A 16,523-nucleotide genomic window follows, 5' to 3' on the forward strand; every position below is an offset into this window, starting at 1 on the left:
TATATTTGATTTAATATATTTAAACATTAGCTTTTATAAATATTTATGCAATAATATGTTTAAATTAATAAAATCTACTTTGAAAATCATATGTTTCATATTTTGGCTACATAATAATAGTTTTACAGAAAATTTTCGAATGGCATTTACTTTACATCCTATTTTTTATGTAAAGCTTTTGCAGTATAGTAAAATTATTTGGAAAACTTTTTTATTATTATTTCCAAGCCAAGTAAAATGAAAAACATAATTGATTTATTTAAATATTTTTAATTTTTCACTAGTTTTGGTGATATGAAAGGCAATAAAGCACTCTAGCTACTTTTCATAAAAATCTTTGGAATTAATCAGATATCTGTCTAATATATGTTATCTGATCTCTGTGTTTTGCATTTGTGTTTTGTTTAAACCTTAGGGTTTACCTGTTGTGTTTGTCATAAGCTTGTTTATTTATTGGATGAAGGACATAGATTAACTAAAACTCCCACTTAGTTCAGTGACAACAAAACATTAACACATTTCAAGCTAACCATTTCTTTTTAAAATGTATTCTGAGGATGAACCTAGGGTGCTCGCAAGATCTAATAATGTTCAAAATTGTTGTTTTTTTAATTATTTTTTTTTTCATTTATTTCTGTACAAGTTATAAAAATAAGCATTGACATGACTTCATAAAAGTAATAATTTTCATTGCCAAAGAGATTTTATGATTAGTTACACTTTCTTCCTTTGCCTTCTGTTTACTATTATCTGATTATTTCTATATGAATTTGCATTCTTAGGTATTATTTCCACTTCTTGCAAAACTTCTGGAAAATATAAGTCCCACTGATCCCCTCGGGATGGAAGAAACTCGAATGAGGGGTGCAACTCTTTTATGTAAAGTTAGTATTTTCTTCACTCTAAATTGTAAGTATTTCATCCCACGTTATAAGTTTAAATGGAAAGGAATATATTTATTCTGGAAAAGAAAAATAAAAAAAATTTAATTGTGACTATAATAGAAAGTTAAAATAAATGTATATTCTTTTCAAAATTTAAAATTTGTGTCCTTATTCTTCAACAATGTATTAATTGAAATAATTATTATTTAGGTTTTCTTACAACATCTGAGTCCCTTGTTAACTTTGCCCACTTTTATGGCCCTATGGCTGACTATTCTTGAATTTATGGACAAGTACATGCATGCAGATGGAAGTGACTTACTGGTATGTTCATCAACTATTTTTCCCCTTCTATATTATAAATCTTTTGGACTTCATGCCAACGATAGACATAATGAATAAAACTGCATCAATAGTCAACTAAGAATACACAGATTTTATTTTGTATATATTTTATTAAATTAAATTTCAATTATGATGAGAATTCAAAAAAATTAGTAACATTTAATTGTTGCAGGACAAGCAAATTTTACCTAGTGGGATGCTAAAATATATTATGGCTCAGATGCAACACAATGTTTTTCAACTTAGTTAATATTTGCCTGAATGTTCAGCTAAATGTTTGGTTCCCTGACAATAAAAATCTGCTCTTGGATTATGGAGTTATCATAGAACCACCATTCGCTTGTTCATCATTGAATTGTTGAATTTAGTTCCTCTTAGATACCAACTCTTGTACAGTGTCTGAGATTAACACTTTAAGTCATTTTGTTAACTTTCAACATAAAATATTCTGAGATTTGTAGTCTTCTTTTGCAAAATAATACATGTGAATAAAAAAATGTGACAAATTGTATATTGCAATAGTCTATCAGTTTCTCTTCTTTTTATTTATTTATTTATGTAATAAGCAACCAATAAAACTGTAAATATTTTTCATCATTAGGATGCATTGCAGCCCTATGTTTTTTCCATATCTTGAGGGCACCCCAGATGTTATCAATAAGATAATGACCAACCATGTGCTTTATTGGTTCACCCTGAATGCATTGCAAAACATTAAAATGTTTCCTTGCTCTTTGGCCAGCCCTATTTCCCAGTCTCTCATTTGAGCATTTGGGAAACATGATTGAATTCTTGATATATATCTGTGTGTATTATTATTTTTTCAATTATTCTTTCATGATGTGACCCTTTTTCTTTGTCAGGCAGTGTAGATATTGGCCAAATCCTTCTCCTTCCCAACTTACAATGACTTTCTCTTATTAGCAATTCAATCAAAAAAATAATAATAAATAAATAAATAAAATTCTACCTTAAAAACATCTACTTTTTTGAAAATTTATTAGTAGAGAACAGCCTAGCTCAGAAAAAGCAATAGGAACATATTTCATAATATAAAAAATAAAAGTATATTATGTAATATAAGCAATATATAATGGCATATTTGATTGTTTGAGATTATCCCATATCATGTAAAGTATCTCCATCTTATTGAGGTGCTTTAAGTTACCTCACAAATCAATTTATCTCTAGTTATACATATTTTAACTATATTTTATAAAAAAATAATAGATATTTTTATTTTATTTCATACACAAAAAAGAACCATTTAGTTGCACTTTCCCCTCTTTTTAAGGCTGAAGCTATTCCTGAATCTCTGAAAAATATGCTTTTAGTCATGGATACTGCAGGTGTTTTTGAATGTCCAGAAGATGGAAACAATTCAGAGAAGTGTCAAATGTGGCATATTACATGGGATCGAATAAATGCTTTTCTTCCTGATCTAAAAGATGAACTTTTCAAACAGTCTGTTCCCAAGACAGCTGAACCAGTTGAGCAAGTGCCTGAAAGTCATGTAGATAGTCAAGAAGATGTTCCAAAATGTAAGTCATCGGAATTTGTTTCCTAGTTTCAAAGTCTTAAAAGAAAATTAACTGTGTCTAAAAAATATATTCATTAATAGGGAAACATGAATTTATTTTATAAAGTTCAGAAATCAGATTTAATACAAATGTATGATAGTTTTTCCATAATTTGTGTGTTTATGCACTTATTGATTTTTGCATTTTATGGAAAACTGGATTTTTTCCCGGATTATTTATTGCAAACATTAAAATGATTATAGTATTGCTGTTAAATGCTGTCTGTATTTAGTTCAGTGCATTTTCTCCAAGCGTGTAGATATTGCAGAAAGGTGAATACTTTCTGTAATGTATAATGCAGCCACTCATGTACTGCCATCTGATCAGCATCTTAATTTTGCTTAGAAATGTACTTATCTCTCATCTTTAATGAATCATTTTCTCTAAAAATTCTTCACCATCAGCCTCATATCCGTGCAAAAACTTTCACCAAATACAATATCTTTTTTTTTTTCTTTTCAATGTCAAAGCAATATGTAACTCTCTTGCATACATTTTGTAAAATTTCAACTCAACATGAATGGTATAATGGACTGATCCAAAATTAATTGTCTAATAGTTATTCCAACTTCTTGTATTGATTGTTTGAGATTTTCCCATATCATGTTCTCCATTGCTGCAGTGCTTTCATCAAAGATTGCATGATCTTGGTGTCTCTAAAACACCTTAAGAGCATAATTAGGTTTTACTTAGTTCATTTTCACACATGTCTCTTTATCCCTATCAAACTTTTATGCCTCTTTTGTCACTATCAGAATCATCCATTTTTTACTCACAAAAATTAAATACATAAACTGCATTAAATAAAACTTTAAGGTTGTTATTACACAGTTATTTGCTCTGAATAAAAGTTTACATCAAGTTTGATTCATCATAATTAAGAGGAAGAAAATCCTGTTGTTGTTAGGCAAAGCGTTGAACACTGACAGAGTGACTTTGCCTAGCTAATTCCAGGTTGGTGAGACCACTTTTAGGCTAGAATCTTAGAGTCTTGTACCCTTCTTTCCCCGTAATCAACTTCTTGAAGCTCTATAGATTTTTATTTGCCCTTTGGCACAAAAGTATACATGCACAAAAATCTATATCTCCTCTGGGATTCATTCAAACATGGCCCATTGATATGGCAGCTGGAACCACTAACCATCATACCATACAGGATGGCAGAATTTAAAAGCTGTTCAATTGTGTTTTACAGCAAATCATACAGAAGGGGGAGAGAGAGAAGAGTTTTGAGCTTGTTAAGCCATCTGTGTATCAAAAGGCAGTCTGAAATACCTGAAACATGAAATCAGAAATACAACTGAAAATGAGGTGTTGATATCACAGATTAGCAAATCATGCTACAAAAATATATAAATAAATAAATAAATTCCTATGACTTATGGACAGAACTGAGAAGTGGTTAACTTTCCGATCATTACAGATTTGGCACTGAAATTTCAAAGTTCCCCAAAATGTCATGAATAAGTGTTACTTTTTTTTTTAATAATAATTCCAAAATGAGCTAAAAGTTAACCAAAATGACCAAAAATTTGTACCTCGACTCCTTTTCTTCTAATTTACATCCAAACCAAAATTAAATTGATCAGGAGTTGGCACATTTTGCAAAGATTGCAATAAGCATCATTCTGTACAAAGTTTTATGTCTGTAACGCTTGAAGGATTAAATTCAGAAAACATAAAAGGGCACTTGATTGTAATGTAATTTTTCAATATTAAATTGCTTTATCTTTTAATATTACATTTTCTCTTTTGAAATAAATTTTGTGATTTTGTCAAGAATATGATGAATTATATTTTCTTCATAATTATAAAAAATTATTGTCCTCCCCCCAAAAAAAAGAATTAGATTGCGGCAAGTATTTTTTTCACTGTAAAAAGTATTTGCGTCAAAATCCTTAGGATTTGGAATGGTTGATCTGTTTTAGCTACTCATGCATATTATTTCACCCATCATTTAAATGCAGGCTATGACTTAGGAAATTCCAGAATTGTACATATTGTCATACAAATCTGTAAAATTTACATTTTAGTATAACCACCACAGTAGAAACTGCCAAATTAGCAACCATGCACATAATGATATCTTAGTGTAATGAAGAAATGTCTCCCTTGAGTTCCATCAGCTTTTATAAATGTTGCGATATTTTTGTAAAGTCAATTTTAGAATATATGCTTGTGGGATCAGTTTATATAGGAAAAAACTGCAGTAAAATTTCTGCAGAAGTACAGAATTTTGCCACAAAATCACTGAATAGAGAACAATTCCTTTTTATTTGTGATGCAAATGCCACAGATTTGTACCAGGAACCCTCCCCCCCCCCAAAGAAAAACTCTTTACAGTGCAACTTTGTTAAATTTAGAAAAAGTCTTTAAAAATAATCCCTATTAATGACTTTAGCTCTTTTAATTACAATAAAAAATTAATTGGTATTATTACCAATTGTAACAATGAATCATTTATTGATGATGCACCATGCTTCTGCCATGAATCAAGCTTTGAGAAACACATTGATCAGCATCTCAAATACATGGTCGCCGGAGATATCAATATTATTAAAAACCAACAGCTGAAGAATTTTATGAAATTAGACACTGAGTTAAGAATTGACTACCCTCTAGTAAGAATACTTGTCTTAAAAATTGGATTAAATTAAAGGATTGGTATTAATTTCATCAAAATTCTCGAAAAAAGTTTTTTTTTTTTTTTTAGATCCAGAAATAAACTAATGTTTAAATACATAACAATTGTATTATCAGCAATAATCAGAAAGTTATTAAAACTGTTAACAAACAACAAATTTACAATGTTAACTGCTTTGATTTTGAGAACTTGTACACCACCTTCCAACATACTGAAATTTACTATAGTTTAATTGAGCTCTATCACCAGTTTACCAGCATTAAAATCTTAATTGGTTGATTTTGATAAATAGGATTCTTATCTTAAATATACTATGCAAATTTTCACAATTTTATTAAATATCAATTTTTTTTTTTTTTTTTTTTTTTTTCTTTACAAATTAACAGTATTTCTGTCGGTACCAACTATTCAACAGTCATGTGTGACCTATCCCTGTGTTCAGGAATATCATTTCATTAACAATTACCACGAACCAGAACTTTTTTTAATTTATGTACAGGTATATACACTGCTGGCCATTAAAATTGCAGTGCCATGAAGGAAAGCAAATACAAAAGTATATTTATCACTCATAAACCAGTATGTCATGAAGACAAAAATTAAACTTGTAAGCATTTTGTAGGTTTACAGGGGTATGAAATTAGTAGAAACAGCTGCCATTCATGGCAGCTAAAACGGCCCTTACCCCATTAGGTATGGAGTCAAACTGTGTTTCGATGACAGAAATGGGCAACTCATTCCATGCTGCTTCAAGTCTATGCCACACTTCATTGACCGTGAAGCTGAAGCGGGGTGGTGGGCCAGTCTCTCAGCAACCCATGACCATATGTTTTCAGTGGGTGACAGATCTTGAGACCATGCTGGCCAGGGTAGCAATCAACTACCCTGTGTATCGAGGAAGGTCAGAACATGGTGTGCAACATGTGATCTTGCATTATCTTGTTGTTTGGGGGCCTCGAAGATAGGGTACAACCATTGGACATAAGATGTCAGAAATGTACCCATCTGCATTCAAATTACCATTGATCCAAACTAGAGATGTATGTATTGTGTACCCAATAGCTGCCCAAATCATCACACTAGGTACAAGGCCCATATAACGATAATCGAATGCTAGCAGGCAACATGCAGTCTCTTCAGACACTTCAGAAACATATACAGCCATTAGAATACTCCACGTAGAACTGGGCCTTGTTTGAAAAAGTGATTTTGTGCCATTTCTGTACCCAGCTGTGTCGTTTAGCACCCCGGAGTTACCATCTCTCTCTCTCTCTCCATGCTCAACGGAAGTCAAAGTAATGGTCACCCTGCTGGTGGTTCATGCTACTGCAAACAACAACACGCCTTACGAGCTGATGCTGGGCGCGCTGCAAGCATGCCCATTTTCTGACTAGTGGTTTGTGATGTGGTTGTACGGTTTTGCAAGGTTTGACCTTACAATATGTCTGTCCTCTCTGGCATTAGTCATGGGAGGGTGTTAAGATCCTGCGAGCCGTTCAGTGTGACCTGCAGGAATCCATTGATTCCATATTTGCATGACTGGTTGGATGTTGACCAATGTGACCAGTGATATCATGAAATGGTAATCTACACTTTCTGTAGGCAATGATCCTGCACCTATCGAATTTTGAAACTTGCTACTAAGCATTTCCTGTTTTTATTTGAGGCATAACACGATATTCTGAGCAAACTCCAACCTTACAAAGCACTTCCGAATGAAAAATCCACTACACAGTTTTTCTCTTATGCAATGTTTCAGATGTCGTTTCTCTCTCCTGTTTAAATGTGCTGAAATACTATTCATTTGCATATCCCAGCTTCATTTACATATCCCATCCAATGATAAGCTATGCCTAAACCATTATGGCATTAGTCTAGGTATTGTTAATGGAATTGCATTAGTCATTCTTTTCAAAATTCTTACATTAGTTTTAATTTAGATTAGAGTGTCTAATAATTATCTATCTCTTTTATTAACAAAATGGGCCTACTCCGTTTCCTCAAGAAAGCTGTCTTGAGTGAGTTGTATTCTTCTTTTGTTTTTTTGCCTCAAATTTCCATTTATTATTATTTTTCCAATGTTGGTTTTTTCTGTTTACATTTTTTGGGCTCGGTCTTCTTAAATAGAAAATAATTTTTATTAGAATTTTAAGCTCTTTTCCTTGTTTATGATTTTGATATTATAAGTTTGCAAGACAATTTTTTTAACCTGTATGGTTTGAAATTTTCATATATTTTGAACTTTTTCACATGTCAGATTGCTTGTATATGGTTTTTTTTTTTTTTTTTTTACTCTGTCTTTTCAAAATAAAAAATAAAAAAAAAAAAAACTAAGCTTGTTTATGTTTTTCATGTTACAGTTTTGCAATTTTTTCACTGCTTTCTATAGTCCGTAGGAGCTGGACTGATAAAGACACATACTATTTTGATTAATTTTCTGAGATTATTTTAAGTAGTAAACTTTAATTTGTGTCTTTTTTTATTCTAAAATGGGCTGGTGTATTTACTGCTGTCGTTGTAGCCAAAGATGTAAATTTCTTTTTTCCTTTTCATTTTTGGTTTTGGCATTTTTTGCACATGTCATGCAGTTTGTGCTTCTGGTTTTTTGCATATGGATAATTCCAAACATTTATGAACAAACTCAATATGGGATGGATTTTTTTAAAATTTATTTTGTATTATATGTATCATATAATTTTACAAATATAAATTATCATTCTTTTCTTCTGCAAAAAATCACTAGATTGCACTAAGATGATTATGGTAATACATAAGTACCAGTATTGTTCATTATATGAGAATATTACAATCGTTGAGGAAAATCACATTTATCTCAATGTGGCTGAATTTCATAAGTGATGTTTTGATGTTACAAATCCTTTATACTTTTATTTCAGATCAAACAGATGTGAATTGTGATAAAATTCAGGAAACTGCTCTCATTAGTCCTACATCTAGTCCAGTATATTTTCCTCCTGCATCATCCCATGATGATGCCAACCTGATGACACCACCAGTATCTGTGATTCTTCATCCACCAACAGCCCCTATAGTGTATTCTAATACACCTATAAATAACTGTTCCGCAGTGACTGTTTCAAATGTTTCTCAGCCTTTGCCATCACCTGTTGCTTTACCATTGTTACTTGATCCAGTGGTAATGACACAGACAAATATGCCTATATTTACATCTCATCAGGTGAGATATTTTCATTTTATTTTTCCCATATTTATTATAATTTAAAACTCTTTACCAGTAGTGCCGTAAATATATATATGCTTTGTGATTTTTTTATATTTTAAAAATTAGCATCATTCATATTTATTTCATGTGTAAAAAGTCTAAAATTATTCACTAGACATGTCTTGTCTTCAACTAACATCACAGATACATCATGACTTAATGCAGTCTTTTATAACAGTATTATCTCATTATCCTATGATAGAATTAATCATTGTAGTTGAAATTTGAATTTTCAACAAAAGCTTATATTTTCTATTGTTGTTGTTGTGTCTATGATAAAGCCTATTCAAATAGTGCCATGAGCAAAGATGACAGCACTAGCAATCTGCAAAATGTTGTCATCACAGAAGTTCAGTCTCTAAAATAAGACACCAATGTTTAGCAATTCAGCAGGGATGGTCAAGCAATCAAAAATGTGTGCAGTTGTCAGTTCTCTATCCATGCAGTTATCACAGTTCCTGTAGGTTTTTCCTACCTCTTTGTTAATTTTCAATCCTCCGTGATGGCCAGTTCTAAGTCTGACAATGATTTTATTTGTAAGTCGATCTCCATTGATGTTATGGAGTTGGTGCTTTATTAGAATTGAAAGTTCCTTCTATCTGTGTTTGGCCATGGCATTTGTGTCTGAAAGAGTGACATTTACATTATAATTATTGCTAAGATTTCCAGCCTCTTTTGCCAGTTTATTTGCATTCTCTTTACCTGTTATGCTGAATGTTTTGAGTTATCAATATGAATTTTCTGTTAGCTCTTAATGAAAAATTAGTACACTCAAGTCATGCATTGCTCTTGAAATTGGTTAAAAAGTGTGTTAAATATGGTGAATTCTGAAGTAAAGAAAGATTTAAATTGTTCTTTAAGTTATATATTTAAAATTTAATCTAAAAAAATAAACTTTTTTTAATACATACATTTTTATTTTGAAATGTATATCAATGTTTCTAATTCATTCAAAGTTAGACATGCTAATTTTCTTGCTGTTTCAGTTTTCATCAGTGATAGCTCTTTCAAAAGCATTAATTATATGTGCTTTTCTTTTAATTTCCATGTTGCTGCATTTCTGAGGCAAACATTTTTAATTAGCCCGGAAGGGCTATTAATTTCACTTTGGTATTTTGCATTGGTTCACTATAAATGTCGGTTCACTTTTTAAATTGTTGCCACTAAATATTAGAACCCTGTGTTATGTTTAAAGAATTTAAATAATGGAGAATCTGCATTAATGTATGTATGTTTCTTGCATAGTAATAAAACAATGGCACCTAAAGCCATCAGATTTTGAATAATGTACATCTAGACCCGATTATGGGCATCTGGAAGCCCAAATTTGAAATTTGATTCGTTATTGATTTCATATTTTGTAACACTTAAACGAATTTTTTATTAACAGACTCAACAATTTCAAAGTGAGCTGTGGCAACACTGTACGGGAAAAAAAATTTTTTTATCTCTAGCGCACAAGACTGTCTATCGAAAATTCTAAAGATATGCTAATTTTAAAATTATTTTGCAATATTACTGTTGAATTGAATTCTATGATTCAAGTGCAAAGAAAATGATATTTAATAAATAAAGGCAATGCACAAAACATTTAAAAAAGTCCCTTTGGACGTAATTTAAAATCTGAAACCTTTTAAAGCACAAATGAAATTTAGTGGAACACTTTGCCTTTCAGTGCCAGTCTCATGATAGATAGACAATAATGTATAGCTGATGCTATTAAGCTAATCTAAAATTATACTCTACCAATTCCAAGAAATTTCAGTCAATATAGCAGTTTATGCTGTTCCTTAACTTTCTGATTTGATCCAGCTTATTATTTTTTGCAGGCTGTTTTTATTACAGCAATTTTATGAAAATTAAAGCTAACTTTTGAGTATGTCAAAAAGAGTTTCTAATTATGGAACTGCAACATGATCTACTAAACGAAAGCATGTTTCGATGTCCATTAAACAAAAGGTGAAATTGCTGCAAAAAATGGGGGGAAGGTATATCAGTCTCAAAGTTATGCGAGGAGTATGGCATTAGTAAGTCTACTGTATATGACATAAGAAAACAGAAAAAGGAATGTTTTGAATTTTTTGTGGATTCCAACACCCCACTCGTAATGAATAACGGAAGCATTATTCATTATGCTAAAAGTGAAAATTATGACAAAGCAATGACTGAATGGGTCAGACAGTGTTGCAGCAAGGGCATGAAATTGACGAGTCCAGTGCTTATTGCTGAAGCCAAAATATTTCACTTAAGAAATGAACTTAAAACCTGAGTGCACATATTCAATAGGTTGGTTAACCAAATTTAAAGATCACCATGGTAAGTAAAAATTTTATGTGAAAAAGCTTCAACTGATACTGAAGCTGATGGACTGTTTTTGGATGAATTCATTGAACTGATTAATAGTGAAAATTTATCTCCAGTATAAATTTACAACACTGATGAAACTGGTCTTTATGGCAACATGTACCACAAAATATCTTGGCAACCTCTATAGAAAAGTTTCCATCTGGTGTCAAAGATTCCAAAACAAGACTGACAATTTTAGCATCCGCAAATGCTGCAGGAACACACAAGTGTAAACTTTTCGTAATCAGAAAAAATACACGACCTCGAGCATTTAAAGGAGTAATGATTTTCTTCATTATATATCGCGCAAATAAAAAGAGCATGGATCACATAAGCATTGCTGAATGATTGGTTTGAAAATCATTTTATAATCGAGGCCTGGTGACATTTGAATTCGGTTGGTTTACCTGATGACTCAAAAATAGTCCTGATTGTTGACAACTGTTTGGTGCATACTTCACTTAAAGTTTTAGTGAAAGATAATGTATCCGTATTATTCTTCCCTCCAAATTGTACGTCTATCATTCAGCCTATGGATATGGGAATAGTGCACGCGCTGAAATGCAAATATAAAGTAGCATTTTTAAAATCTTATGTTAAATTTCTTGAACAATGGCAAGACTATTCAAGACTTTTTGAAATTTTTTAGCATAAAATCTGCTGTGTGGAGCATCGCAAGATCGTGGGAGGATGTGTCTCCAGATACGTTAAAAAATGCTTGGCATAATTTATGGCCAGCTACCATATTTCATGGTGAGGACGATGAAGATAATAGCCACGAATTTGAAGGTTTTCAGACATCGCAAGCTAATGAAGAAGATGAAATTTTCCAGTTATTGGATTTTGTAAAGAAATGTGGAGAAGCGGAAGTAAACGAAGATGTTATAACAGACTTTTTCATTGTGATGGTAGAACCCCAATCATCAATCAGTTAATGGAAAGCGAAATTTGTAGAACCAGAAAATCCACTACCGATAGTGAAGAACTTCTGATAGACTTCTAGATCCAGAAAATACCACTACCCATGTTAAAAAGTGACAAAGAGGTTATTGAAAACAAAAAAAAAATTCTATTGACAAGTTAGTCGGAATCCTCAACACAGTGGAACTTTGTAGCTGATCAAGAAATTATGTCTGTCTATTGAATTAAAGAGAAAATATTAGCATAAAAAAAGGAACTTCAACAGCTTACATTGAAAGAAATGTTTAATAAAGTAAACAAATAAATATTAAGCTTTTTTTTTTTTTTTGTGTGTGTATGTAAATTTTGATACTCTTTAGATCATAAATGCTTCATTATTTCATAAATCATAATTTCATATTTTTAATTTTATAATTTCTACATGCCATCTTACTAGTTTTAATCTGATGATATATTATCTGGAAAAATCTCAAATCCGGAATCGCCGAAGTCCCAATGAGTCCAAATCTTAAACTTTGTACTGTATTATCATATAAAATATTAGGAAATAATTTTTGTGTAACCTTATCAGGGATAGTGACTGACAGTTGTTAGAACTTCTCACATAGTGGTAAATATTGACTAAAAAAATTGTTATTACCATGATTCTTTTATTGCCTGATTTAACTCGCTTCAATGATTTACGTACTTTAGTTAACTTTAAAAGCAAAACCAAAGAGTGATAAAACATCTTCTTAATTCAAATAATATGTATATTATATATTATTACAACCTACTGTAAATGATATTGATGCTTTTCAAATTATATAAATTGCAAATTCACTACAGTCAAAAGTCTTTAATCCGGACTCGTTGGGATTTCGATGATTCAGGATTATAGATCATCAGTTTAAATTTGGTAAGATGGCATGCAGAAATTATAAAATTAAAAATATGAAACCATAATTTATGAAATAAAGAGCAATTATGATCTAAAGGGTATCAAAATTTACAAAAACAAGTACATCGAGATGAAATACTACATTTAGTAAGGAATTATAAGCCGAATAAAATAAAAACATCTGCCCTGAAGATAAGGATAGTGCAGGCAGGTCAACTTCCAGTTCATCACGTGCCGCGACTTCCCCCCCCCCATTTTTGCAGCAATTCCACTTTTTGTTTGATGGACATCGAAACATGCTTTTGCTTTGTAGATCCTTTGGCAGCTCCAGAATCAGAAATTCTTTTTGACATAATCGAAAGTTCAAGCTTACTTTTATAAAATTGCTCTAACAGTCTGCAAAAGATAATAAGCCGGATCCAATTAGAAGATTAAGGAACAACGTTATCTGCAACATTAACTGAAATTAATTAGATAACGCATGCGCAGAAAGTTTGTAGCTTTGAGGTCCGAATTAAAGACATTTGACTGTATTTTGAGTTTATTTCTTCTTTTTAGATAAATTAATTACAGATTTCTATTACTTGCTTTCCTTTTATTTTTTTAACTGTGAAAGTAAAACCTCCACAGTGTCTGTCTAAAAAACTGAGGCAGAATTGCACAGTTAATGTGGTGGGGGCTATACTTGTATGAGCAGTGGTGCAATTCTAGTGTCCTGCCCACTTTTACCAATACATGTTCTGTTGTTTAACTTTTCTACTTTGAATAGTTCATTTTAAATACTGTTTTTCTTTGCTTCTAAAGTTGCATGCATTGAAAGATGGAATTTTGTATTAGAGTACCACTAACAGAGGAAAAAGGGCATTGATTCTCAGAAATAAAATAACCTAACAAACTATATATTGCAGATATTTTTTAATAATCAACTTTGTTTTATTAATAATATTAAACATCCATATTTAAACTAGAAGTTTAAAAATCTTTTAAAAAAGTGTGCGTGTGTGTTTTCTGATTCGTAAGTTGAGTAGAAACTACTCTTACAAGCATATCATTATTTGCTGTTTTAATCAGAATATTTGGTATTATCAGATATTCAAAGAAATGAGGATTCATATGAAACTGAATTTTAACTCTGAATGACTTCTGTTAATATAATATTTGTCTCATATGGATTTATCAGTAGTGAGAACAAATTCATTTTCTCATCTAAGGTATGCTGATGTCTGGTGTTAAAGATATAATTTATAGCATATCAGTTTCAAAGGCAATCTGGGAAATTTTTTTCAGTTTTCTTTATGTCATATCTAGGGATTCTGAAAGAAGAAATCTTATTTGGGTATGACTGTATAAAGGTGCTGACATGTTTATTCAAGCTGATGGCTGTATACAATGGTACCTTCACAAAGATGTCTCAGCATATAGCTGCGCATACCCTTATGAAGAACAGTTTTTTTTTTTTTTTTTTTTTTTTTTATCATTATTGTTTATTTATTGAAAGAAAGTAGTGCACTTCAGAATGATGCCAGTATTTTTATGCTGAAGCATTGCCAAAAAAATGTGATTTTCATTTATTAATTAGAACAGCAAAACAAAAACATACTTGCATAACCATACTTACTTAAACATCTTTACCTTGATGTGGTTAAACCATATTTATGTAAGGGTGGGGAACATTTGTGAAGGTTTCTTGCTTAGTAAGCAGTAGCATTACTTGCATAGAGGTACTGGCATTGTTTAAAAAAGTGCCCTTTGTATTGAATCAATGCTATCGATTTTTGTGAAAAGGTTATAATTTCTGATCAACTGCAGAATGAAAAAATAATGAACGCAGTAACAAGAGTAGAAACAAGAAACCTTCAGTGATAACTAAGAAGTAAATTGCATTATGCCACTAGTGGCAGGAAGTTTGGAACATACTCGCATCTCTGTACTGATATTATCATTTAAAAGGTAATGTTTGTCAATGAAATTTTTGAACATATGCAGAAACTGAAAACCAGTGTTGAACAAATATAATTCTTTATTCTAACAAAAAATATCATAAGTAGAAAAATTTTCTTCTTCTTAATACAGTGTAAATGAAAATAAATGAGTTTCTTCTGTATGTGTGGGTAAGTGTATATATTTCACATTCTAAATTTTTCCTGAATATTTATTCACAATATTTCATTTCAGTTTAATGAAAGATATTAATGCTACATTACTGTGCATGTTAAAAATCATGAATTTTAATGTCCAAATTGTATATCCTCTTCATAGTATGAACATTTGTTACCCAATGTGTATTTAAAATTATGTTTTTATTCTATATAACAATTTTGTTTTACAGGCTCCTCAAAGAGATGGTTCACATTCCTTAAGATAACAGCTGGTGGATAATAGAAATTGTAAATGCAAATAGGAGACTGATTTTAAAATATTCATTCTTTGGTATTTGAACTGTTATTGTAAATACAAATATTACTAATCCAGTCAACCAAAGTGATGAAAGGAGCATAATATATATATATATATATATTGACATTAATATAAATTCTTGAATAAAATATAAATGTTTGTATTATACTTTTAATGTACATTGGTTTTTGTCTCTTATTATATTTGCATTTCTTTTTTGTATACATAAAAGAGCATTGAACTTTTATTTTTATGTGGCCATTATTTTTTAAATTTTAGATTTAAATTTAAAATTAACATCTTACACGTTTTTCAAATGTTAAATTATAAATTTAAAAGTATATTTATATATTTTAACAAATGTTGTCATAGTATACAAGAGTACAAATCCACAATAGACTTTGTATGTTTGAATTTATTTGTATTTGAATAAAGTTGCAATATATATCATCAGTTTGTTATGATTTTCATGGTAATATCCCCATTTTTAATATAGAAATACTTAAATCATAATCTATGCAAAACTAATCTCTAATTTGCTTTCATGTAACTTAAATTCTATAGAGTGCTATTAAAAATTGTCATTCCAAAATTGGGGAACTTCTTTTGAAAATATTTCTAAAAGTGTATTGATTAATAATAAAACATCAGAATTTTTGTTTGAGGATGTGATATAAAGAAGTCTTTATATCTACTTTGAAAATGTGCATAAATTAATATAAATAAATTAATATGAATTACATTTCAGAATGATTGAAATTCTGCGCAGCACTGATTAAGTTATATACTTGGTTACAAATTCTCGTTGATTGACTATTAGTCAAATATATTTATTGCTGTTGTGAAAATTATGGTTTCAGTTCAAAATAGAAATAGATTTTAATCGTAAACATCTTTAAGAATTTTTCCCCCTCAATTCTTCCCTCTCAAATAAATAATTTATACACGTCGTTGAAGTGATATAAAATATTTGTCTTCATTATTTTCTGTCATTTCTATCTATCTACCTGTCTGTCTATTAATTCACGTTTCTTTATTACTTCATCTATCCATAAAACTTTATCTCTCTTTGCAGGTTTTTTTCATCACAATGCAAAAAGTTTAGTTGCATTCTCTCCACATGCAGTGTAAATATAAGCAAATTTACTTCTGAAAATTTTATTTGATATATAGGATATGTATGACTTGCAAGGTGTTCATAAGACTCAAATGCTTTACTATGATCCCTACTATATTTACTATCCTCCATTAAAATTGAGCTGAACACTGAAAAATGGGATCA

The 16,523-nt window shown here is 30.6% G+C and overlaps 1 protein-coding gene across 2 annotated transcripts in view; it reads left to right on the plus strand.

Moving 5' to 3' along the window:
- The window catches only part of garz (Sec7 domain-containing protein garz), a 138,426-nt gene extending 123,006 nt beyond the window's left edge, over nucleotides 1-15,420 (plus strand). For both annotated transcript variants that reach the window (XM_035357268.2, XM_035357341.2), the window contains exons 30-34: nucleotides 783-884; nucleotides 1,095-1,208; nucleotides 2,524-2,770; nucleotides 8,351-8,652; nucleotides 15,174-15,420. In XM_035357268.2, coding sequence (XP_035213159.2) covers nucleotides 783-884; nucleotides 1,095-1,208; nucleotides 2,524-2,770; nucleotides 8,351-8,652; nucleotides 15,174-15,209 — 801 coding nt within the window. In that variant the 3' untranslated portion in view covers nucleotides 15,210-15,420. The remainder of the gene's footprint in view (nucleotides 1-782; nucleotides 885-1,094; nucleotides 1,209-2,523; nucleotides 2,771-8,350; nucleotides 8,653-15,173) is intronic.
- Nucleotides 15,421-16,523: the final 1,103 nt, after the last annotated feature.

This window comes from Stegodyphus dumicola, chromosome 3 (genome assembly GCF_044657685.1).
Source record: "Stegodyphus dumicola isolate Sdum_Otavi_A_Nest chromosome 3, ASM4465768v1".
NCBI classification, from domain to species: domain Eukaryota; kingdom Metazoa; phylum Arthropoda; class Arachnida; order Araneae; family Eresidae; genus Stegodyphus; species Stegodyphus dumicola.